We start from the raw sequence: 25,084 nt of genomic DNA on the forward strand, positions 1-25,084 counted from the left end.
GGGCCTCCTGCAGTGCCACAATGATGCCACCCGAAGGTTGCAGGAACAGCAACTCATATTCCGCTTGGGAACCCTGCAGCCCAATGGTATCAATTTGGACTTCACAAGCTTCAAAATCTCCCCTTCTCCCACTGCATCCCAAAACCAACCCAGCCTGCCCCCGCCTCCCTAACATGTTCTTCCTCTCGCCTATCCCTTTCTCCCACCTCAAGTCGCACCTCCATTTCCTACCTACTAACCTCATCCCGCCTCCTTGACCTGTCCGTCTTCCCTGGACTGACCTACCTCCCTACCTATACTCTCCTCTCCACCTATCTTCTTTCCTCTCCATCTTCTGTCCGCCGCCCCCTCTCTCCCTATTTATTCCAGAACCCTCTCCTCATCCCCATCTCTGATGAAGGGTCTAGGCCCGAAACGTCAGATTTTGTGCTCCTGAGATGCTGCTTGGCCTGCTGTGTTCATCCAGCTTCACACTTTATTATCTTCGATTTGACCTGAATTGGGATCCAGAAATATCTAACATAGAACATAGAACATTACAGCACAGTACAGGCCCTTCGGCCCTCGATGTTGTGCCGACCTGTCATACCGATCTCAAGCCCATCTAACCTACACTATTCCATGTACATCCATATGCTTGTCCGATGACATCTTAAATGTACCTAAAGTTGGCAAATCTACTATCGTTGCAGGCAAAGCGTTCCATTCCCTTACTACTCTCTGAGTAAAGAAACTACCTCTGACATTTGTCCTATATCTTTCACCCCTCAATTTAAAGCTTTGCCCCCTCATGCTCGCCGTCACCATCCTAGGAAAAAGGCTCTCCCTATCCACCCTGTCTAACCCTCTAATTATTTTATATGTTTCAGTTAAGTCACCTCTCAACCTTCTTCTCTCTTATGAAAACAGCCTCAAGTCCCTCAGCCTTTCCTCACAAGACCTTCCCTCCATACCAGGCAACATCCTAGTAAATCTCCTCTGCACCCTTTCCAAAGCTTCCACATCATTCTTATAATGCGGTGACCAGAACTGTACACAATACTCCAAGTGCGGCCGCACCAGACTTTTGTACAGTTTCACCATAACCTCTTGGTTCTGGAACTCAATCCCTCTATTAATAAAAGCTATTAATAATTAATAACGGAGGAACAAATAAACAAGAACATTTAAATGCACTTTACAGACCTGAAAAAATATTCAATCATGTTTATCATCCATGTTAATAAACATGTTGCTGAAATCTGACACTGAGAGTAAAGATGTAAAATTTATCCACAACATATACTGGGACCAAATCGAGTGCATCACGCAAGAGAAGCCACAATCAGATATGTTTCAAGGGAAGAGAGGACAACGATAAGGTTGCATACTGTTACCAAAATTATGTAATCCATACTCAAATATTCAAGAATGAGATGTACTTTGAAAGGTAAAGAAGAGGGAAGACGATAAATTGTAGAATACTGACCTCACAGAAGTACTTTAAGAGTTAAAAGAGGCCCTACAAAATAACTTAGATCAATGAAAATCTAGAAATTTTCCATTTGGATTTAAAAAGGCAAATAATGGTAGTTCGCAGGAATATCTTTGATTAAGTGAAGGATTGAAATAGACAATGTCACAAAGAAATGCATAGATACATTTGCATACTTATGAGAAATGATAAAAATCATGCAGTGAGGCAGTAGTTAGAAGGGTAGAAATAGTCATAAGTATTTTAGGATTCTATGAAGATGAAAGATGTGGTAACAAGAAACTTACATAAATATGGAAAAACCTCGAAATGCTACATTCTATCCATTTTGTGTCTGCCTCAGGGCCTAATTTTCAAGTCATCTAGGCTCTAAACATTAGCTTGCTTTCTGTCCATAGATGCTGCCTGACCGGCTGGATCTCCAGCATTTTGGTTTTTATTTTCCATTTCTTTCCCAGTACTGAACTTGTCTCCCCCTACTGACACCGATTGGCCTATAAAGTGCACTTCTTGAAACTTACATTATTTGCAAATAAGACAAGGCAAATGTGAAGTTTAAATACTATCAATTGAACAACTTGGCAGACAAAAGCTCGTAGCAACTTGTAATTCACACTTCGGTCTTACTTAACCATTTTTGAACATGAAAATACGTATTCCACCTAGTGGCAGACAAGCAAGTTTCTTTAAGTAACTGAGCGTATAGTATTGAAGAGGGGTGTCCAAGTTTACAGCAGGAGGCCAGCCTGCAAAATTTAACCCCAACTTTGATCTTTGCCTATTTTCTTGGTTTTCACACCCTGCTTCCTTTACTTTCTCCTGGTTGGCACACAATAATTTCAAAACAGTGATAATAAAGTGTGGAGCTGGATGAACACAGCAGGCCAAGATGCTGCTTGGCCCGCTGTGTTCATCCAGCTCCGCACTTTGTTATCTCGGATTCTCCAGCATCTGCAGTTCCCATTATCTCTGATTACGAATTTCAAAACAGTGTCAGTCAGGGTCTTTTTAAGGGAAGAGTACTAAAGGCCAAGGATAAATGCAGGGCCAACTCTTGCTCCCCTTTGGCTTTTGTTCTCAGCACAGTGCTGACATAACTCAAGCAGCGATGCATCTTTGAGTTTTTGGGGGACTGGCGGGGGGCGGGAAGGGATGAGGGTGCAGACTATCACGTGACTTGAGTCCACCCATACAATTTCACTACGGGCATCCTCTCGGCTTTCCCACAACCGTCAAACAGCGTGAACAAATAAACCTCGCCATTAGATTTAAAACAAAAATGCCAAATCAACAACAACCCACGCCATCCACCACACCCCACACGACCTGACCCGACCCCAAAAATGATCAAGTCCAAAGCTTCTGGAGACTCCAGCCGCAAGTCGGTCGTCAGGTAGGGGCAGAGACTTCCGGCCCGCGGAAAGGCAGCCGTTGCCATGGAGGAGAGGCGGGACTTCCGGCTTGGGGCCGTTGCCATTGACAAACCGGGGCGGGGGGGTTAGGTGGGAGGGGATGAGAAAGGGGTCTGGCAGCGGGGTGAAGGGGAAAGAGACGGGAGAATTCCCGTCGGCGCCTGCGCACCCCGCTCCTTCTCCCCGCCGAGCCTGGGCAGAAGCCGGGCGTCGATTGGTTCCTGTCGCCTCGGACGTCATGATCATGAGAGCAGGTGCGATTGGACGGGTCTGATTTTATTGTCTGGCTCGGAGAGCTGGAGAAATCTGCTGAATTGATATTCTTCTGATTTTTTACAGGGCTTCAAGGTACGCGCGGCTGATTTTACCGTGAATTCAACTGAATTTAGAGGGATTTCTCCCGCCCCCTCCCTCCTGTCCTCCCCTGCCGGGCTGCGGTGGTGAATAGGAGGCAGCGGGGTGGGTTTTTTTTGTTATTTCAGAAAGTGGCTAAAGTTGCCGTTGGTGAGCGTGGCCTGGCCTGGCTCGGCCTCCCTCCCTGCGGCTGGTAGGTCATCCCCGTGAACTGAAGTACTCCTCACTTCAAACATCCCAATTTAGAGTCACGGCGACCGCCGCTGGCAAACTTTCCGTTAGCTGAGAGAGAGAGAGGAATAAGCTCCCCTCTTCCCCGAACCGTCCCGCCAACAGCATCTACTCGGTTACCCCTCCCCCCTCAAACCGACGGACACCCTCTGTCTGTCTCCAGTCCACCCTGTCCTGGCGGATGGGCGGGCGGGGACGACAGACACACATACACACACAGAGAGGAGGATTTCACCAGAATGGCCCAGGCGCTGCTAACTCCACTCATGCGCACTTGCTGGGATCTTCTTGCTTTCATTCACTCCGGGAGGGAGGGCACTTTGTAGAATTTTGCTGTAACCACAATCAAATCCGTAGAATAAACACGCAGCACATCGTATGCTCGTCTAACGCCTGCCTACACAAGCAATCCGGTCTAACATGCTGCAAATTAACGAGAGCAATGTGACCTTATAAACTGTACATCGACTGTGCATTCAATGCCGTATAATCTAAAGTAAATTTTCTTTGATGTAAACAAAATATGTACGACAAACACTATGTTCTAATAGCATAACCTATAATATCACAGTCCATTACAATTTAACTTAATGTGTAATATTAAAATAGAGGAATATTAACAGCAGCTAACAGGGACAGTCTAAAATAACATTGCGATTTACAAATACATAATTGTGGAATGTATCCTGTTCTGTAAAAATGCACTAACGAAGTACAGTTTAATACAATGTAAAATGCAGTGCAATTAAATATAACTTGGCACACGATGTCTTACAATTTAGTAGCCAACAATATAATTTAACATGCAGAATTACAAGTTTGACATAATTTAAGACAGGGTGCAATATAATTTAACATGCAGCACATACAGCTATCCTGTTCAACTGCTATCCAGTGCTGCATAGTTTGTTCTGTACCACTGAATTTGATTAATCTAAACTTTCTTTTAGTTCTCCAAACCCACCTTTGTTATTTATCCAACTTATGCCCTGCAGTTCATAAAATTCTGAATAAATTAACATTTATTTGGAAATCGTGGTATCAAAAAACGGATTATATTTTAAAGGGAATTGTGGTGGATAGCAGTAGAAGACACGGCTATACAATTTGCAGCAGCTTTTTCTTAACATACTAAAAAGCACTGGATATTTGGCATAATGTTTTGAAATGAGAAGGTCAACTTTGAAGTATTTGGATTTGTCGTGTGACATTTTTGCCGTCATTTATCACGTCCAAGTAAAGGAAAACTTGTCTGTCACTCAGCGTTGGTCAGGCACTTGTCTGCTTTTGGAACAGGAACATTTGCTGTTTAGACTTTGCTACTTGTTAAATTATCTTGCCTTGATCTCCTCATGAATCTTTCTCTTACCGGTAAAATACAACTTCCATGGCTTTGGGTCAAAGTTTTAAATTGTTTTGAAACTTCTTTGAATCGCTCATTGTGCTAAATGCTGTTTGGCATATTTTAAAACAAAATACGTGCAGTTACAAGTTACAGTCAATTGCTTCTTTATTCCCATACTGCTAAGTTTCTGGTTGCAGTTGTAAACCTACAGGAGTTCCAGGAATTTAACCCATATATTAAAAAGTGTCTGTTTTCTATGGCAGAAGCGTCAATAAACAGAGGACACATCTAAATAATCGTAGGGAAAAAAGGCAAAATGCTTTTTTTCAGTAATTGATAGAAACTTGAATGCAGTTAGCTTTATGCTGGTGAATGCATATTCATGAATAGACTTCAAAATGGAATTGGATAAGTATATGAAGGGAGTAGAGAAAGGAATAACTGGGTTTTCCTTTCTGGACTGAAAGGATGGTATCGTGTAGGAAACAACCGATAATTCCATGACCATTTAGATGGCATCGTAGATTATGTTTCCCTTTCTTTAGTCCAAACTAATCAATTTTGAAGTTATTTATGTTGCTGTTCTATACCAAGTTCAGTTAAGTCAGTAAAGATGGAAAATAAAGACCGAAAGAACTACGGATTGCTGAACAAAAACAAATTTTCTGGAAAAGCTCAGCAGGTCTGGCAGCATCTGTGAAGGTAAAAACAGAATTAATGTTTTGGGTCTTGTGACCCTTCCTCAGAACTGATGGTGGCTGGCATTGTCTTAATCTGTGCAGTCTGTACACCTACAGCTTGATGTCATATAGTAAATAGTGCAGAAGTTTCAATATCATTTCATGAGAGCACTATCAAGTTAAATTTGGCATGAAACTACAAAAGATTCTCCGATAAGTGAGTAAATCTTTTCAAAAAGTTCGGTTTTAAAGGACAGGAAAGAGAGAGAGAGAGAGAGAGAGAGAGGAGTGGGATTGTAGGGAAGCCCATAACTTGGGGCTGAGGTAGTTAAAATATGTATTCCAATGGTAGAATGACTTAAACATTTCAGGCATGCTGAAGCCTTGTGTTGAGCAGTTCAGAAGAACTACAAACATAGTGAGAGACAAAGCCATGGAAGGATTTGAAAGGATGTGAATTTTCTCATTGTGATCTTGTTGCACCTGGAGTAAATGTAGGTTAGTAAGGGATGAGAGGAGAACAGAGCTTGTTGGGAGTTGTGTTTACCATGAAATATTTATTCACATTTGTACAGACAAGTGGAAAGTGAGAAATAGGAAATGTACTCTGCAGCTTCAATTTGTATCAATAACTGATTTACTCTGAAAACGTTTGTATTAAGGAATTGAATTAAGCAGTTTTGTCAGTTTGTTTGGTAGCTTAATTGGATGGGCTGATTATATATTACACCCTCTGAAAATGTATAAGTTATTCACAAACTGTATTTTCAATATATGGTACAAGTGCGACAGAAGTAGCTGAATTGTACTTGTCTTTTGTATTCTGGAGATTTAAGCACTAAACTATAAATGGAGACTTTACATGTTAAGATGCGAACTGAAAATTTATACGTTAAGGTGCCAATATTATTGACTTTGTTGATATTAATTTTGCTTGGTTAACATTGTTTAATTTGCCTTCTCCCTTTGAGCTATTTACATTTATATGCTGAGACATTTAAGAAATTATGACCCACAGGCAAAATAATGAGACATGTTTGTGTTCATGTTGTGGTTTTATGATCTATCAGATGCTTTGGTGTGGATGTTGTGATTGTAACAAGGATAAAACTTTCAGTGCTCAAGATTATTACTGTGTAAAACTCACTGCAGCTTCTGGTGTCCACACATGTCCAGTAAAAACGCACAAATTCGAAAGGTGCTAGGAGTGATGCCCTGCTTGCCCATACAATGCGTAGTTGCAGTTTTTGCAGATGCACTCAGCATAGAAACTAATGAATTGACCTGAACAATGTTTAATACTCTATTCCACCTGGAAATGATTGGTCATGTTACAGCATGTTGAAATGGATTTTTATTTCTGGACTTGATCGTAATTATTGCTGAACAACCTCGCTGTTGTGAAAATCTCATTCTGGAAGCGCAGGGTTTTCTGTTCCATGATAAATTTTCTAGATTTTTAACTTTATTTTATGTTTAATATATCACCTAGGTTAATCACATGTAACCCAAACTTTATACTCCTCACCAAATTTATTAATTAAAGAAGGAAAAGTATTCTTTATTTTTACAACTTTCTTGTCTGAGAGAGTGCTTCAGTTTGATTGGCTGTTTGATGACTTCAATATTCTAGCATGCCATGGGTTACATGGGTTGGACTAGTGTCTCAAAGTTTGCAGGGTAGTAATGCAACTGTACCGAGTGTTCTGTTACCTCAGGGAGCTCGTCAGAGTTAGTTGAAAGTGCAGTTGCAGCAGCCAACAGAGTGGCCTACTGGCTTGCACTCTGCCACAGTAATTGAGCAATAAGAATTTTATTTTCTTTGGTTTGGCTATGAGAAAAGTCAATTCCTTTCAATAAGAGAACACAATCTATTCCTCAACATGGGTGCAAATATGCTGTTACCATTCAGTAATACCTTTTGAAATGTTGAAAATTACTCCTTTGAAGAAACCAGTTGTATTTTTTGTATTTAAAAACCACTGGTTTCGCCTCCAGCTGAGGAACCGTGCAGTACGAGGTGGAGAAGCAGTCTTGTCTTACAAAGTTATCTTCGATCGAATGTGACAGGAGGGTCGGGAGCCAATGAGAATGGGGGATTGTCCACAGGTATGATTGAATTGATAGTGTCTTAAGAAATTTGTTAAATAGGGTAGATCGAAGATTATCTTGGCTTTCTTGACTCATACCAAGTCACCTAGCACTTGGAAAAAAATTGCAATTATACTTTTCACAATGGCTTGTTCTATAAAAACCTGAAAAATAGATACTACTTCTAGAAGCTGAAAATGTGGGCAGTGTTTCAGCTGACTAAAGAGGGTCATAGATCGTGATACATCTGAGAGCAATAAATTTTCTTTCTGTTAACTTGAACTGTATTCACACTACCGATGCAGTGTCAATGTGAAGATGTTTTCTTTTATACTAAAGTAGATCTATATCATAATGTTGGCATTGTTGCAAATGAGTTTGCTTCACATAAACACCAAAGTATGTGGAAATACAGTCCAAGATGCAATGAATGGACATTGCATAGTTTTTTACCTTTGTGCATTGTCAAGTGAAGGACATTACTGCTGGAGATGTTTAATTTCAGGTACCCTGTTCCAGGCAAATTCCATAAGAAGTCAAGAACTATAAGCTTGCATAGGCTGTTTAGCTCCTTGAGTGTGCTCCGCCATTTGATGAAATCACAGCTGATCTAATTGTGACCTTTACTTTCCCGTCTACCTCCCAAATCTCTTGACTCCCTTTTCTGTCAAGATTGATATAACTCGGCCTTAAAATTTTCAATGGCCCTGCCTTCACACAATGTTGTAAGTCAGGGAAGGGAGTATGTGTAGAGAAAAGGGAGAAAGAAATGTATGTTTCCATAATTACCTGTGACGATTAGTTTTTAAAAACAAAATTTTAGAAATAATGGATGGAAGGACAGATTATGCATTACTTACTTTTTATGTTGGAAAACAGATTGTTGTTTGCTCCGATCAACAAAACACTAAACCACATGCTTCCATGGAAGGACTAATGGTGACTAATGGTTGTGACGTGATAGATTCATTCTCCTTTGCATTGACGATACATTTCTTTTGTTGTATAGTTCTATGTCCATATCCAAGCATTTTAGTTCAAGGTAGACTGGTTGAAGAGAAATCAAGGTCAAAAACAGTCTATATGCTTTGGCTTCTTATTATGTCTGAAGTCTAAGTACGGCAGTACATGATGCAGTTCAGAGATATACCAGCCTCCGTTCTTAGTATAGCATTATTGAATGGCTGTTCAATTAACTCTGTCACCTTATCCTGCTCAATCTTTTACATTCTTTGCACAGTGGCTCAGTGGTTAGCACTACTGCCTCAGAGCATCATGGACCTGGGTTCAGTTCCAGTCTGTTTATGTGGAGATTGCGCGTTGTCCCCGTGTCTGCATAGGTTTCTGCCGGGCGCTCTGTTTTCCTCCCACAGTCCAAAGACGGGCAGGTAGGTGGATTGATCATGTTAAGTTGCCCATAATGTCCAGGGATGTCCAGGTCAGGTGGATTAGCCATAGTAAATGCAGGGTCACAGGGACAGAGTAGGGCCTGGGTCTGGGTGGGTTGCTGTTTGGAGTGTTGATGCAGTCTCAGCAGGCTAAATGCCCTCTTTCCACACTGTAGGATTCAGGCAGACACCTGAAGGCTATTGCTAGCCTTCAGGTGTCTGCCTGGCTCCCCATTTGTTTTTCACTTTTTTAGCTCTCCAGCCACTGCTGTTTGTATCCATTAAGATGCAGCTCCATTACATTATTGTTGAATTGAACCAGGCTCTTACATCCCTTACACAACAAACTGCAGCTTTAATATATCAGTTAAAGTTCAGTTCAAATGTTAATCAAAGGGAAAATTTGATAACTGAGCATTCATTTCAAAAATATGGTTAATTTATCATTTTTCTTCAGAAATTTGACAGTTTTTTTTGGATTTTGAAATGGTAGCTAATTGTTGACGAATAGCTATGTGTTGGGCACTAACTCCAAGTAAACAGTTGCTCAGTAGTGCACAGTTTATGTATTGCTGAGAAAAAGATACATTTTGTTGAAATTTTTCACCTTGCATTCATAAGGACAATTCACAAGAATACCAATGCAAGGGAACCAGTGTTTATACTGTGTGAGAGGAGCGTGTTGATGGTTGATATGTGTGCACTTAAAGTGACATAAATGAATACACAGGCCTCTGTACTTTGTGGACAGAAAGGACACATCATACTGTACCTGTTCTAACTCCACCAAATAGGTGATAGTCAATCGCTGGTTCGTTTCTTAGGGCAGTATTTTGACAAATCAGATTCTTCTTGGTGTAAAAGTTAGACATAACTTGGCAATTAACTGTCAATTATTGACTGTTAAATTCTCCATGACAATATCTCCTCTATAAGCGCCATTTGCCAACAGATCAGCACTCTCCAGTCACAATATAAATGTATTTCTCCTTGAACTTGTATTGTTGCAAACTGCTAATGAGTACAAAACAAAAACTTTGTTATGATTTTTCACCATTAATACCAGATAGCAAACAGAATGAACGTGGTGGGTCAGTGGTTAGCACTGCTGCCTCACAGCTCCAGGGACCCTGGTTTGAGTCTTCCCTGTCTGTCTGTAGAGTTTGCACATACTGCCCCTGTCTGCACAGATATCCTCTGGGTGCTCCGGTTTTTTCCCCACAGCCCAAAGATGTGCAGGTGAGATGGATTCGCCATGCGAAATTAACCATATCAAATTGCCCATAATGTCCAGGGATGTGCAGTCGAGCTGGATTAGCCATGGAAAATGTAGGGATAGGATAGGAGAGTGGATCTTTGTGGGATGCTCTTCGGAGGGTTGGTGTAATCTTGATGGACTGAATGGCCTATTTCCACATTGTAGGGATTCTGTGATTCTATGAAATCAAATTCGGCTCACCATTAATTTGAAATGATCTGGAAATTGTAACTCTGGGGCTGAAGAGGATGAGAAGTTGTCAAGTGGTCTGATTTGACCTGAAGAAGTTGCCAGAGAAAAATTGTGCAGTTTGTGATAGGGTTAAGAAATTGCTGCTATTTATATGGGGAATTTTAAAACATTATCAGAACAGAGAGGTGTAGAAATAAGAATTACATTTGTGGAGTGTTGTAGCTCAACGCATGAATATGTCAGTAAATGTCATGATTTATGACAATTTTCATACCTGCAAGTGAATGCAGCTAATAAATGGGAGTAAGTAAATATATTGAAATCATTATTCTACCTGAGAATTTGCTATCTCTCTGGAAGCTGGTGGGTAAACATCCAATATGAATCCAAAGAGTTTCTAATTCACATGTATAAAAGACCTGTAAGATCACTGGTTGACCCAACTTAGCTTTGATGGGCTGAATGATCTGCTGTGCTTTGTACTTTGAGTACATTAGGAGCAAAGTCTTTAGAATTCCAATCCCTCATGACCAAATTCTGTCTTATTCCCAACTAAATCGCAAGCATCTTGTGCACCAACTAATCTTGTTTCACCTGCAGATCAGTGGGAGCCCTCTTACTTTACGTGAGGTGATTGTATTTGTGGATCCCAAGTATGAAATTTAAAACTGGCATCATTGCAGTTCTGTAGTAGTAGGAACTGCAGATGCTGGAGAATCTGAGACAACAAGATGTAGAGCTGGATGAACACAGCAGGCCAAGCAGCATCGGAGGAGTAGGAAAGCTGACGTTTCGGGTCTAGACCCATTTTCTGGAGAAGGGTCTAGACCCGAAACATCAGCTTTCCTGCTTCTGAGATGCTGCATGGCCTGCTCTGTTCATCCAGCTCTATACCTTGTTATCTCATTGCAATTCTGTGTGTGTGCAACAATGCCTGAGGTATTTTGAGCCATGTTACCCTCTCAGGTGCACACCAAATACTTCACGATGTTATTGAAAGGAAAGCAGGAGTGTTCTCCCTGAAGTCCTTATCCATGTGTATCCTTCAAACATTACGACTGTAACAGATTATCTACTCACTTCTCTCACTGCTGGTTCTGGAGTCTTGTTGTGCGCAAACAATTTCCAACATAGCAATGGCTACATCTGATGCTTTGGATATTCTGAGGGTAAGAAAGGAGTACAGCCAAAGTCTAGATGCATGAAGGCTGGCATGAAAAAGAGGAGGAACAATAGTGATAGAAACCTAAATACTGTGGCTGCAGGCACTACTCCAGGATCGATGAAGGGTCTAGGCCTGAAACGTTAGCTTTTGTGCTCCTGAGATGCTGCTGGGCCTGCTGTGTTCATCCAGCCTCACATTTCATTATCCAGGATTGTGTGTTGCTTTCTGGAGCCAGAGTCAAGGATATAACTAAGCGGCTGCAGGGCATTCTGAAGGAGAAGATCAAATAGATGGAGGTCATGGTTCATGTTGGTACTAACAGCATTGACAGAAAGATTGATAGGGTTGTTGGGGCGGGGTGTACCAGGAGGCAAGACATAAAAGTCATAAAAATAATCTCTTGATTATTCCTAGTGTAATTTGCTAGTAAGTTTGAGAATATGTAGGTAGAGCAGGTGGTTACATGGCTGAAGAGTTGGTGCAGGAGGTAGGGCTTGAGATTCCTAAATCACTTTTCATTGGTTCTGTTTCTGGGTAGCTGGGACCTGTACAAGTAGAGAGGTTAATTCTGAATCTTAACAGGAACTGCATCTTTGCAGGGGACAAAGGTTTGCTAGTGCTGTTAGTGGGGACTTAAACTAATTTGGCAGGGGATAGGAGGTTGAGTGGAGGTGAAATGGGTGGTGATGCATGAATAGATATTGAATAAAAATCAAATCAGTGTGGAAAGCAGAATATATATGGGTAAGTTAGGGCTCAATAGAGCATCTCAAGACTGGAGCAAGAAGTATTGCAATTGAGGGCACTGATTAACATGTCAGGTATATGATATTATTGTTATCACTGGTTTTTGGTTAAGGGAGGGACAAAAGTGGCAGCTCTGTATACCATGGTACAAAATCTTCAGGCAAGGCAAGAAAGGGGGTTGTTTTGTAGAAGATGGTCATATATATTGAACTTAAAAACAATAACAGAGTAATCATATTTTGTATATAATAGACACTGGAACAGTTAGGAGATATTGTAGGCGAAAGAAGTATAAAAATGATAAAGGATTTCAAAGATATTGGGAACTGTAGATGCTGGAGAATCCGAGATAACAAAGTGTGGGGAGCTGAATGAACGCAGCAGGCCAAGCAGCAAAAGGAGCTTTTGTGCTCCCAACATACTGCTTGGCCTGCTGTGTTCATCCAGCTCCACACTTTGTCTGTCCCAGATAAACTGAAACCCTTTATAACAATGTGAAAGGCTTAGAGCATGCAGAATTCATAAAGCTCCCTTGTGTCTGTGTGTACAAAATCCTAAAGTCTTAAAAAAGATTGGGAAGGTTGGTTGGGGGATGGGGTGCTGGTGTGGAAGCTATGTGATGAGGTGGGCAGAGGTGTGGAATGCTGATCTTAATTTTTGTGAATGAAGCCAGACAAGTGTCAATAGGAAGCATTCAGTGGTCATGACCATAATACTGTAAGTGTTAAGGTAATTACATTAGAGTTGGACTGGAAATAATTGTTTTGAGTTGGGGGAAAGCCTGTTTTATATTGTAAAATAAGATCTGGCCAAAGTGGACTAGAAGCAGCTATTGTAGGAAAATCTACACCAGAGCAGTGGATGCCACTTAAAAAAGAAATAATGAGAAAGCAGGGCCAACGTGTTCCAGTGACAGTGAAAGGGTGGGCAAACCCAGGGAACCCTGGATTTTGAGGAATGTACAGGATTGAATAAGGAATAAAAGGAAGCTTATGGTAGGTATCTGGGGCTAAAAACAGTAGAATCGTAAGACAAGTATAGAAAGTGCAGAGAGTTTCTGAAAAAGCAATTAGGTGAAGAAAGGGAATGAGGAAAATACAAGTGGGTTAAATAAGGGATAATCCAAAGGTGTTTTATAAGTATATTTAGAATTATACTAGGATTATCAGGGACAAAGTAGGGCTCTTTAGGGATCAAAATAGTGATTGTGTTGAGCCAGAAGAGACAGGTGAGGTTTTAAATGAGGTACTTACATCTATTTGTGATAGAGAAGAATTGTGTAGGTGTAGAAATCGGGGAGGACAACTGTGAAATGTTAAACAAATCAGCACTGAGATGGAGATAACACAGCGTAGAACTGGAGGGACACAGCAGGCCAGGCAGCATTTGAGGAGCAATAAAGTTGAGGTTGAGCTGGGACCCTTCTTCAGAAATCTGAAGAATTTTATTTTCTGAAGAAGGGTCCTGACCTGAAACATCAACTTTCCTGCTCCTCTGATGCTGCCTGGCCTGCTGTGTTCCTGCAGTTCTTCTGTGTGATCTCATCAGCATTGAACTGGAGGTGGTAGTAGTGGTTTTAGCAGGCTTAAAATTGGATTAATCCCCAGACCCGGTTGTGATGTATCCTAGGTTGCTGTGAGAGGCAAGAGAGTAGACTAGGAAGGGTCTTGACATGAATTTTCAAATCAACCCCAAACACAACGTGTATAATTATTAAAACAAAAACCAAAAGAACTGCAGATACGGTAAATCAGAAACAAAAAGAAAAGTTGCTGGAAAAGCTCAGCAAGTCTGGCAGCATCTGTGAAGAGAAATCAAAGGTAACATTTCAAGTCGAGAGATCCCTTACTCAGAACCCGGACTGGAAATGGGTTGGGGGGGTAGGATGCAAAGTTGCTGACAAGGGTGAGGTGAGCAGATAAATGGAAACAGAGTCCAGAGAGAGAGAGGGATGAAAGGGGTTGGTAAGTGAGGAGGTTATGGACAAGCATCAGCATAACTGCTGATTGAAGAGTCACCAGACTTGAAATGTAAACTCTGATTTATTCCCACAAATGCTGCCAGACCCGTTGAGTTTCGCCAGGAATTTCAGTTTTTGTTTCAGATTTCCAGCATCTGTAGTTCTTCGTTTTACTGTATTAATCGCTGATAATCAGCATGACTTTGTCAGGCCATGTCTAACAAATTTAATTGAATTATTTGAAGAGGTAACTAGGTGTGCGGATGGGGGCAGTGCATCTGATGTATTTTATGTGGCCTTCAGAGAGGCTTTAATGAGTTTTCACACAGGACACTGGTCAAGAAGGTAAGAGCCCATGAGATCTAAAATTAGCTTAGTGATAGGAGGCAGGAGATGCTTGTTGAATGTTGTTTTTGTGATTGTAAGCCTGTGTCTAGAGGCATACTACAGGTTTCATACTGGATCCCTTTCTGTTTGTGGAGTGCATTAATGATTTAGACGTAAGTATACCGAAAGATTATGAACAATTTCATAGAAGACACAGAAACTGATGGTGTGGTAAATAATAGAGGAAAGCTTTAGATCACAGTATGATATTGATGGATTGGTCAGATTGGGTCGCAGTTCGATCATGAAAGGTGTGAAATAGTGCATTCTGGAAGTACGAACAATGCAACGCAGTACATGATGAATGGTTAGATACTGTGTAGTATTGGGGATCAGCAGGCCCTTGAAATGTGAAGACAATGACGCTGGTGGATAGGATAGTTAAGATGGCACATGGAATACTTGCCTTTTTTCGTCAAGATATTGTATGCAAGAACTGAATGGTTATGATGGAGCTGCACAAGATGTTAGACCTCATCTGGAGTTCTGAATTCAATTCTAGTCGCCACATTACTGGAAGGATATCCTTACGATAGAGTGCAGAAGAAATTCACCAGGATGTTGCCTGGCTGGAGTATGAAAGTGTACCTATGTAGGCTAGGGTCCTTTTTCTTAGAGCAGAGAAGGCTGAAGGGAAATCTGATTGAAGTGTACACATTTACGAGTGGTATATTTAGGATTGAAAGGAATAACTTTTCCACCTTGGAGTCTATTATCGCGGGACATAAATTTAAGGTTGGTGGCAGGAGGTTTAGACCAGATTTAAGGAGAATTTTTTTCGCATCTGGAGCTCATTGTCTGAAAGGGTGGTAGTGGTGGAACCATTGCAACATTTTAAGAAAGTAAAATAAAAAGCAAGTTTCCATAGTCCTACTGGATTGCCGGGCTTCTCTCTCTTTAGAGAGAGAGAGAGAGAGAGAGACAGACAGACAGATTGACAACTGCCGGTGGTTTAACCCACTCCTCAGGCGAGGGAAGAAGTTAAGAACGTGAAAACCTCAGCTGGTGCATGCTGTTGACATCATTCAGCATTGTAACCCAGTCTCCCAGCCAACTGACCACTAACAGCATTAGGTGTTGGCCCCTGGAAATGGGATCATATTAAATTTTTGAGTCGTGTGGACACAGTGGATCAAAGATCCTCTTTCTGGACTGTAACACTGTATGACTGATGACTCAGTCTAGGCTTGGATTGAATACTTTTGCCCAGGCTAGTCACTGATGCTTTTTGAGCAGTAGTGCAGAGCTTGTGTACAGAATCTGAGCTTGTACCACGTGCTGAATTTTCCCTGAAACGTCAGTAATATACAGGATTGTAAAGAAGAAAGGAATTTTCAAGTCTGAGCAAAGAAGTTCCTCTAACCTTCATTACTGAGAATAGAGATATTTGCCTATGCCCCACACTTGGGTATGACAGGGTATGAAGCTACAGAAATTTAGTCTGTCATCTTTACTCAGTTCTTTCAAAGTTTGTCGTGATTTTATTCATTCTAGGAATGTGAACATTGCTATATGAATGACATATATTGTCTGTCTATAGTTTTCCAGTGAAGGTGATATGTATCACATTCTAGAACTACTCCAGTCTCTGATACAGTTATGTTGCATTGCTCTACCAAAAAATCGCATTAAGTAAAGCTTCCAGCTAGCCAAGGCAGATCCTTGGCAATCTGGCTTTGCCTACAAAAGCACCTATGTTGGAAAAAAACACAGTGATGCTGCAAATACGTGAAAAAAATGTCTATTTTTCAAAATATTTGCACCTTGCAACAACCTGACTCATATAGTAAAAGGCATTGAAAAATGTTGCAAGTTTGCTCTTGAAAAACTTAGTGCAGTGAGCAGAAAAAGATTACTATCTTCAAATGAGTATGGTACAGCCTGTCCTTCCGTCAGTGCAGTGAAATATCTTTTGTATTTCTTTTACTGCTGTACAAAATCTCAAGAGCATCCATGGTCTTTGCAGCTTCGCTTAGGTAGATAGGCAGGTGAGTGGCTGGGCATTCTTCAGATACTTCAGGGGCATTGGGTTTTTTGGTTCAAGAACGTACTGCATCCACTACGGTTACCTCCTTTGTCACTTTCATTGTGTAGCATATGATCTTCTGTACCTGAATATAAGTTTCCATGGTTGTCTCTGCTGGGATTTCCATTCTGGCTTCCTGCAGGTGAGGGAAAAGGACTTTGTTGTTGGGCTGCTTGGTGTCACTCCATTGCACCTTGTTGTGCATCTTGTGTAGTCATAGCTTGTTTGAACCTGGTATTGCAGAACCAGTCAATGATTTTGCCTTCTGGCACCATCTTCTGTGCTGCTTTCCTCATGTACGTGGTCAGCAGAAAGCTGGGTTTCACTGCTGTGTTTTGTTGACAGTCTTGATGACCTAAGAGGTAGTTGCGATCAGTTGTTGATTTATAAGTTCTTATTCGTCCAAGATTTATTGGCTGGAGCTTAAACGTGGTGTTGGGAGGTTGGAATGTTAGCTTGACCCTTTTGAAGCTAGCTATCCCAGCATGAGCAGCATAATTGTCTGCCATGATGGATCATCCTTTGCTTCCATTGCTCCATTTTGTCCACTTGCCTGATCCACTCGTTAAATGCTACAAGTGGTCCACATAATTTTATTAGCCTCCTACTGTATGGTTAGCAACTTTATCTTCACAAATGAATGTCATTTCTTGCATTCCTTCACTGGAAGTGGCAGCTTGTTGGTGCCATTCATTTTGGCACAGGCCATAGCAATGATACAACCTTTCACTTTCCACCATTTCATCTTTTATCATCAACTATTAAGGAGCCATTTAGTAAAAGATGGCAGAACAATTCTGTTTTAACCATCTTAAAAATGCTCCTTTTGTGCAAACTTATTCAAGAGGTGGGAAAAGCCATTTCTCAGCCAGCTGTGGTATGATTATTTTACCCTCCCATTCTTTGAGTTTATTAGCCCAGGCCTCTGGCTTGCTAGCTCAGTCACCTTCAAAATTACGTATCTGGCTGCTGACAATGTTAAAACAATTATTCTGTGGCCTTAGCCCCGAGTGAGGTTGTGGTTTCAATTGCCTGGGTATTATCTTCTTCATTTGTCATTGCAAAGTCAGATGTGCACTACCTACTGAGGCTTCCTTGTGCACTGAATCAGGAAGCAGTCATGCATTACATCAACTAATTCAGACTTTCAGTTGAGTGTTCATCATTTATATTGGCTGTATTCATGCACCATAGAGCATATAGCCTTTTTCAAACCGACCTTATGAATTGTAGTTTACCTTGAGTACCATTTTCAAGTTTAAAAATAGTCAGTTTTAACAGCTGTGTATCTTTTGACAGACTACAGGTTTGTGGTTCTTTAACCTCACAGGTGTCCCTGGCAAACAGCTATTTTTAAAAACTGACGTTGGATCCACATGCTAATTGTGCTGAATCAGATGTCTTTTCTCAATGCTGGAGTGCAGCCGACATGTAGTCAGTGGAAAAAAATTTGCTTCCTATACTGTGAATTAAAAAAAAAACTTCTTTCTGACTCTTGGCAGTAACTATACTTGTGCTATTTATATGTTTATGAAATTTGATTACTGCTGGCTCAAATAATTATCAATTATAAATGCCACCATCCTGAAAACAAATAAACTACCTTTGTATGTATGTGCTTGGATCTCATAAGATCAGCAAAACGATAGGAGACTCTCGGCCTCAAATCCAGTAAGTTTACATCGGGACTTCTGTTTGTTGTGTAAATATTCTTTGTTAGGAGCTACTGTTGTTGATGCTAGTTTCTGTGCAGTGCAATGGCAGTTCTAAAGTACTGTGTGAATTTGCTAACAATTCACATTTGTAGGTATCCAGATAGAAACATCATAATTGAAAATACAGGTTCTTCAGTCAGAACCTTCAATGACTTCAGCATTGATGCTACATTTGTGTATTTCACAATCGGGTTCTCTGGATTGCTGGCTTGAATTGTTCTTAATTTTGTTATTCATCTTAATGAAACAGGGATGTCAGCAAACACAGATGGCTCATTAAACTATCAGCCCCTTGGTTGGCTGTGAAGGATTACATACCAATTCTATGAGAAAGGCGTTTCTGGTTTCCAGTCAAACATTCTTCCTTCAACTAAACCATCACAGCAGTTTACCTGGTCATTCCTACTGACATTTATATGACCTTGCCCAAAGTGTATTAACTGCTATATTTTCTTGTGTGTTTGATTAGACTTTGTCAGCGAGAAGTAATATTCAGCCTACTTTTTAAAAAAAATTCTGAATGTTTCTATAGAAGAATAGTTATGTAAGCAAAAGCTGTCCTCTTGTATCTGTTATTACACAACAGGAGTGAGCAATTATTTAGCTTTGTGTTTTAGAGAGCAAAGAAAAAAAAGCAAGACTAATAGGTGCATAGTTTTTAATTTAAATACATTTTCTAGTTTTAATAACCATGACACAATTACATGTTTGAGACAGAAATAAGTGTGGAGCAGGAGGAGCACAGCAGGCCAGGCAGCATCAGAGGAGCAGGAAAGTTGACTTTTCAGGTCTGGACCCTTCTTCAGAAATAAAGAACGGTCCTGACCCAAAATGTCAACTTTCCTGCTGTTCGGCTGCAATCAGGATTTTATATATTTCAATGAGATCCCCCTCATTCTTCTAAATTTTAATGGTTACAAGCCCAGTTGATCCAGTCTTTCTTCATATGGCAGACCTACCATCCCTTGAATCAGTTTGGTGAACCTTCATTGGACTTGCTCCGTTTCACCTATGGATTCTGACCTTGACTATCCAATTTACAATAACTGGATTGATAATAGTAGACCTTAATCTTGCATTATTGCTGTGACATGAAGCTACATGGCCTCAAGGAAACAAAGTAACGTGAGGTGAAGTGGTTAAATTTGACAGTACGTGATGGGGATGGCTAGGTAGTTTGAGATGTGCGTTCTACAAATGAAAGTAGATAGGACTGTCTGTTAAAGGGCTTAATGCGTGTGGTATTCATTATTTTCCACATCTATCTTCCAATATTTATGAATTACTCACAGCTTGATTACTTTTACACAGTGAGTGAGTAATCTGGAACGTGTTGCTGTGAAAAGGTATTGGAGTAGGTACAATCATCGCTTTCAAAATAGAATTAGCTTCGTACATGAAGGGAGAAAAAAAATGCAGAGCTCATGGCGGATGGGAGGGGAAGGATGTGGTGATCTAGTGGAATTAGCTGATTTGTTGCAGAGTGCCAGTGCTACCTCAACTAGCAAATGACCTCCTCTATAACATCTTAAGCTTAGGTAATTTTCTTTGCTTTTCTTAGTTGCAAAGGTATTGTATATTAAGATGAAACTTCAAGATTGTGCTATTGACAAGGATAGAAATACCTTTTAAAATGCAAATCCTTGGATCAATTCAATGAGAAATGTTGAGTCTCAAAATTGATTGTATTAAAAATGGAATTCGAAGGAAATTATTTGAAAGATGGAGAGGCGAGAAAGTGGACAAGCCAAACAGTTATATGTTTCACTGTATTATATTATTCAGAATTGTTCTAAATTGTGACACATGATAACTGTAGGGAATATACAGCATGGAATTTCATTGTGCTGCCACTAAAAGGCAGGTGACATTGTAGACTATGTCAGTGATAGCAAAAAATAACTGTGGGACATTGATAGCCTAAATGAATGGGCAAAACTATGGCAAATGGAGTTCGGTGTAACCTGCACATGGAGTTATCCATTTTGAATTTAAAAAAATAGGTCAGGCTATTTTCTAGGTGGTAATAACTTAAATATAGTGAATGTCTAAAGAGACTTGGGGGATTTAAGTGCATCAGTCTTTAAAGTGTGACAAACAGGTGCAAAAGTAATCAAGAAATCCAATGGATGCTGGCCTTTTTTCTGGAGGACTGGACTGCAAGGATGCAGAAACTATGCTGCAGTTTCTCAAAACCCTAATTGGATTCCGCTTGGTGTACTGTGAGCAGATCTGGACAGCACATCTTAGGAAGAGTATATGGCCTTTGAAGGGAGTACTAAGTAAGTTTACACCAATGATACCTGAAGTTCAGGGATTGTTACTCAGAGAGATTACACAAATTAGGCCAGTCTTCTCTAGAATTTGGAAGGTTAAGGGATGATTTGATTGAATTCGTCAAGGTATTGACAGGAAAAGACAGAGTAGATGAAGATAAACTATTTCCACTGATCGAGGGTTCAGGAACTTGTGGGCATAACCTCAATATTAGAGCCAGACTCTTCAGAAGACATGTTAGGAAGCACTTCTGTATGCAAAGGATGGTTAATGTTTGGAACTATCTTCCACAAATGTCAGTGGACACTGGATCAGTTGTTAATTTTAAGTCTGAGATCGATAATTTTTTTAAGTAAAGGTATTAAAGGATATGGACCAAAAGCCGTTGTATGGAGTTAGGCTGCAGATCAGCCATGATCTCACTGAATGCTTGTATAGGCATGAAAGGTTGAATGGCCTACTCCAGTTCCTATGTTCTCACTGTTTGTGCTGAGCAGAGTTGGGCATGAAGAGCAAACCTATTGCGATGTTGTAGGTGATTACTGAGATGGGGAGGACTGGCAGTGGAGTGATTTGAAAGCAGGAGTGAGAATTTTAACATCAAGATGGTGCTGACTGGGAGTCGGTAAGTTAGTGAGCTCAAGAACAATTTGCTGTGAGTTAACACAAGCAGCAAATCTTTGAAAGACCTTGAGCTCATGAAGGGTGGTGTAGGAAACCAACCCGGAGTGCATTGGGAGGGATGAGTATCAAGTCAACAAAGACATGGTTTAAGGGTTCAGCAGCAAAAATAAGGGCACAGTGAATCACATCACATATGTAGAAATTGGCAGTCTTGATAGTATGAGGTCAGAAGCCTACCTTGGGATCAGATGCGACACCAAGATGGGAACAGAATACCGTGATCCCCAACTACTGCCAAGAGAGAGATGAAATTGCTAGTTAGGAATTTAGTTTTCAATACAGATGGAATAAACTTGCTTCAATATTATTAGTATTTAATTGGAAGTATTTCTGCTCCATCATTATGGGATTTTAGTTAAGTGGTCTGATAAGTTAACAATAGAGTTCAAGAAGCAGAAGGTAGAGGGACACTGAAGAGTTGTGATGTGTAATTGAGAGGACAGAGATCTTAAAATTGGTGAAATGAATGGAGACGTATGATAAAAGAAAATCCAGGAGGGGTAAAGGGAAAAGTAGTTCAAGAAAAGAGCAAAAGTGAAAATAGGTTTGACTGGACTTGAGCCTGGAGCAGGAGCCCAGATATACACGTGAATGGCGACAGGGAGAACACAAGTTATGTGAGACTACTTAGATTAAAAGAAGAATATGTAGAAACGTGATAGTAAACAGGCAATATGAGTTGATGACAGTAGGAAGGAGCCCCAATTCAAATTTGCCGACCCTCGATAGGATAATACCAATTTCAAAGGAGTTCAATAAGGACGAAAGATCACCAAGCTGCTGTCAAGTATTTGGTAGGTAAAGTGATATTGTCTACAAGTGGTGAAAAGCTTTTTTTATATTTACCCATGGTATGCCAGCGCCATCTGTCTCTACTTGTTCTGGAGAAGGTTGAGGTGCTGATGCAGAATGGCCAAGTTTCAACAAGCAAGAAAAATTGCAAGGAACAGACCCACCATCCATGGAAAGTTAGAGATGTTAAAGATCATAGCGTATCGTGCAAGCATGGGTGATAAGTCAAGAAATGGGACAGAATATGAAAAAAGTAAAAAAAGTGACTTAAAGCATTAATAAAGGAAAAAAAATTAGAGTCTGAGAACAAAGCTGTTCAGAACTTTAATAACCAATCTTAAGAATTTCACAAAATGTTTAAAGAAAAGATTTTTAGAAATGGGGGAATTGATCCTCAAAGACTGGAGAATTGCTAGAAAATGTGGAAATGGGAAATGAATTAAAATGTTACATCAGTCTTCACTAAAGAGGATATACCTGTCATCAGTTCATAGAAAAGGCATCCCTAGGTAACAGTGATGGCATTACAATTGAATTTTATACCCTTTTGGAAAGGGAGAAGGCTGGGTTTAAGATGAACATTCTTAACCTAAATAGGGACTATGCAAACATGAAACCTCCATCAGAGGTCTACGTCTGGGCCCGAAACATCAGCGTTTGTGCACCTAAGATGCTGCTTGGCCTGCTGTGTTCATCTAGCTTCACACTTTGTTATCTTGGATTCTCTAGCATCTGCAGTTCCCATTATCGCTAACTGTAATGAACTGGATATATGAATAGAGATACAGCAACATCCACTTAAGGGCATTTTTCAGAATATCCGAATAAGTATGTTTCTACAATGAAGAGAATTTTTAAAGGAGGGCTACCATCATGACTGACTAAAAAAGTTAGAGAACCCATCAAAAATAAAGAAAAAGCAGTGTAACCTATAATTGCACAAAAATGAGTGGAAGGCCAGATGATTGGTCAGAATATCAAGAACGGCAGAAAGCAGTGAAAAAGTTAATGAGGTGACAGAATTTAGAATATGACCAGAATAAGATAGCTAGGAATGTAGAAATAGAGAGCAGGAGTTTCTGCAGTTATTTGTGGAGCATTAGAATACATGAAGTGAGTATTAGAAATTGGTGAATGGTAAGTGTGAGTTAATAGTAGATGATAAGGTAATAGTGAAGTATTGCACAAAAGTTTTGTGTCTGTCTTTGCTATGGAAGATGTTTTTTAAAAAATTGAGGAATACAAAGAGCTGCAGGATGACAAGTCTCCAGATCTCAATGGACTTCAAAGTTGGGTCTTAACATTGGATAAAAACTGAAAGAATTGCAGATGCTGTAAACCAGAAACAAAAATAGAAATTGCTGGGGAAGCTCAGCAGGCCTGACAGCATCTGTGAAGAAGAATCAGAGTTAATGTTTCAGGTCTGGTGACCCTTCCTTGGAACTGATAGTAGCTAGGAAAATGTTGGTTTTTATGCAGAAGATAGGATGGGTGGAGGGATGCTTGTGCTAATCGAGGTGTTGGTATTAATTTCCCAAAATTTCCTAGATTCATGATAAGTTCCATCAGACTGGTAAGTAGCACAAATGACCCCTGTGTTCAAGAAGGGAAGGAGGCAGAAAGAAAACTGTAATTCTCTTAGTTTGACATCTGTCATTGGAGGGAGTTTGAATTAGTAGTGACAGATGATAACAGTGCACTTAGAAAAACGCAAGGTACTTGGGGAACAGTCAGCATGATTTCACCAAATGGAAATCGTACTTAACCAATTTATTGGCATCCTTTGAAGGAGGAGCTTGCATTATGGATAAAAGCATTGTGGAATGTGGAATCTGACACAAGCTGATCAGCCATGATCTTGTTGAATGGCAGAACAGGCACGAGTGGCCAAATGGTGATCTTTTGCTTCTACTATGGTGAGACAACAATTGGTAGAGCTTTTATGTTGTGTGTTTGAAATGATGTTCCCTCCTGCATTTTGCTGCAAACAGCAATGTGATGTCTTTATTCTTTGTCATTTCACTTTTACCCCGGTTACTACGGGCTTTTGAAGCTGTAGACATACCGTACAAGGTGTCCCTAAATTAAGAGCGCTCATACTTTTGTATACAATCACATACAGAGATGTAATTTTAAAGACTTGATAATATTAACATTTCCTGTACTTATGGCTGTTTTACGTTGTCTGCATTGTGTTCTGATTTGCATACAAATCAACTTGCAAATGGACTCCATTTGCAGTCAGTGCTTGGATTGCCACACATATTTGATGAGGTGCGACATCAAAATTTATTGCATAATGAAAGCTCATGGTAACATTTAAGCATGGATAGAAGATTAGCTGACAGTGTGCACAAATGGGCCTTCAGTTGTTTGGCAGGTGTAACAAGTGAAGTTCCTGCAGGTATTGGTGTTGGTGCTGGGGCACCATGAATGACATAGATGAGGGGAGCAAAGGCATGGTACCTAAATTTGCAAACACACCGCTATATCAAGGAAAGTATGCTGTGAAGAAGATTTAGCAGATACAGGGAATGATTGGGCAAGAAATCTGGTTGAGAGTGTATGACACTGAAAAATATGAGGTTGTTCAATTCAGCAGGAAGAATGAAAAAGCGCAGTGTTAATTGAATGGACAATGACAGCATAAATCTGAGTTTTAGAGGGATTTAAGTGTTCTTGTGGCATTTTTGATATTGATGTGAATTGTTTCATGGAGATAGATTGAAGTTGTTGGCTTGCTTACCAAGCTGGGTGGTTTTTGTATAGTTGTTTCGTCACTATGCTAGATAACATAATCAGTGCGGCCTCTGATGAAGCAATGTTGTTCTCCTCTGCTTGGAATTTATATAACCCAGTTCGTTAAGTAAGGTTGTGTCATTTCTAGTTCTTCTTTGCATGGGTTT

The 25,084-nt window shown here is 40.3% G+C and overlaps 1 protein-coding gene across 10 annotated transcripts in view; it reads left to right on the plus strand.

The window, feature by feature from the left end:
- The first annotated feature begins 3,014 nt into the window (after positions 1-3,014).
- hdx (highly divergent homeobox) overlaps positions 3,015-25,084 on the plus strand; it is a 90,093-nt gene continuing 68,023 nt past the window's right edge. For 4 of the 10 annotated variants that reach the window (XM_048544580.1, XM_059651293.1, XM_059651292.1 and 1 more), the window contains exons 1-3: positions 3,176-3,234; positions 5,411-5,518; positions 7,495-7,605. In XM_048544580.1, the coding sequence (XP_048400537.1) occupies positions 7,582-7,605 (24 nt within the window). In that variant the 5' untranslated portion in view covers positions 3,176-3,234; positions 5,411-5,518; positions 7,495-7,581. Of the gene's footprint in view, positions 3,235-5,410; positions 5,519-7,494; positions 7,606-8,827; positions 8,976-25,084 lie in introns of all 10 variants that reach the window. The other 6 variants (XM_059651290.1, XM_048544581.1, XM_048544579.1 and 3 more) reach the window with 6 other exon arrangements.

Source organism: Stegostoma tigrinum, chromosome 15 (assembly GCF_030684315.1).
Source record: "Stegostoma tigrinum isolate sSteTig4 chromosome 15, sSteTig4.hap1, whole genome shotgun sequence".
NCBI classification, from domain to species: domain Eukaryota; kingdom Metazoa; phylum Chordata; class Chondrichthyes; order Orectolobiformes; family Stegostomatidae; genus Stegostoma; species Stegostoma tigrinum.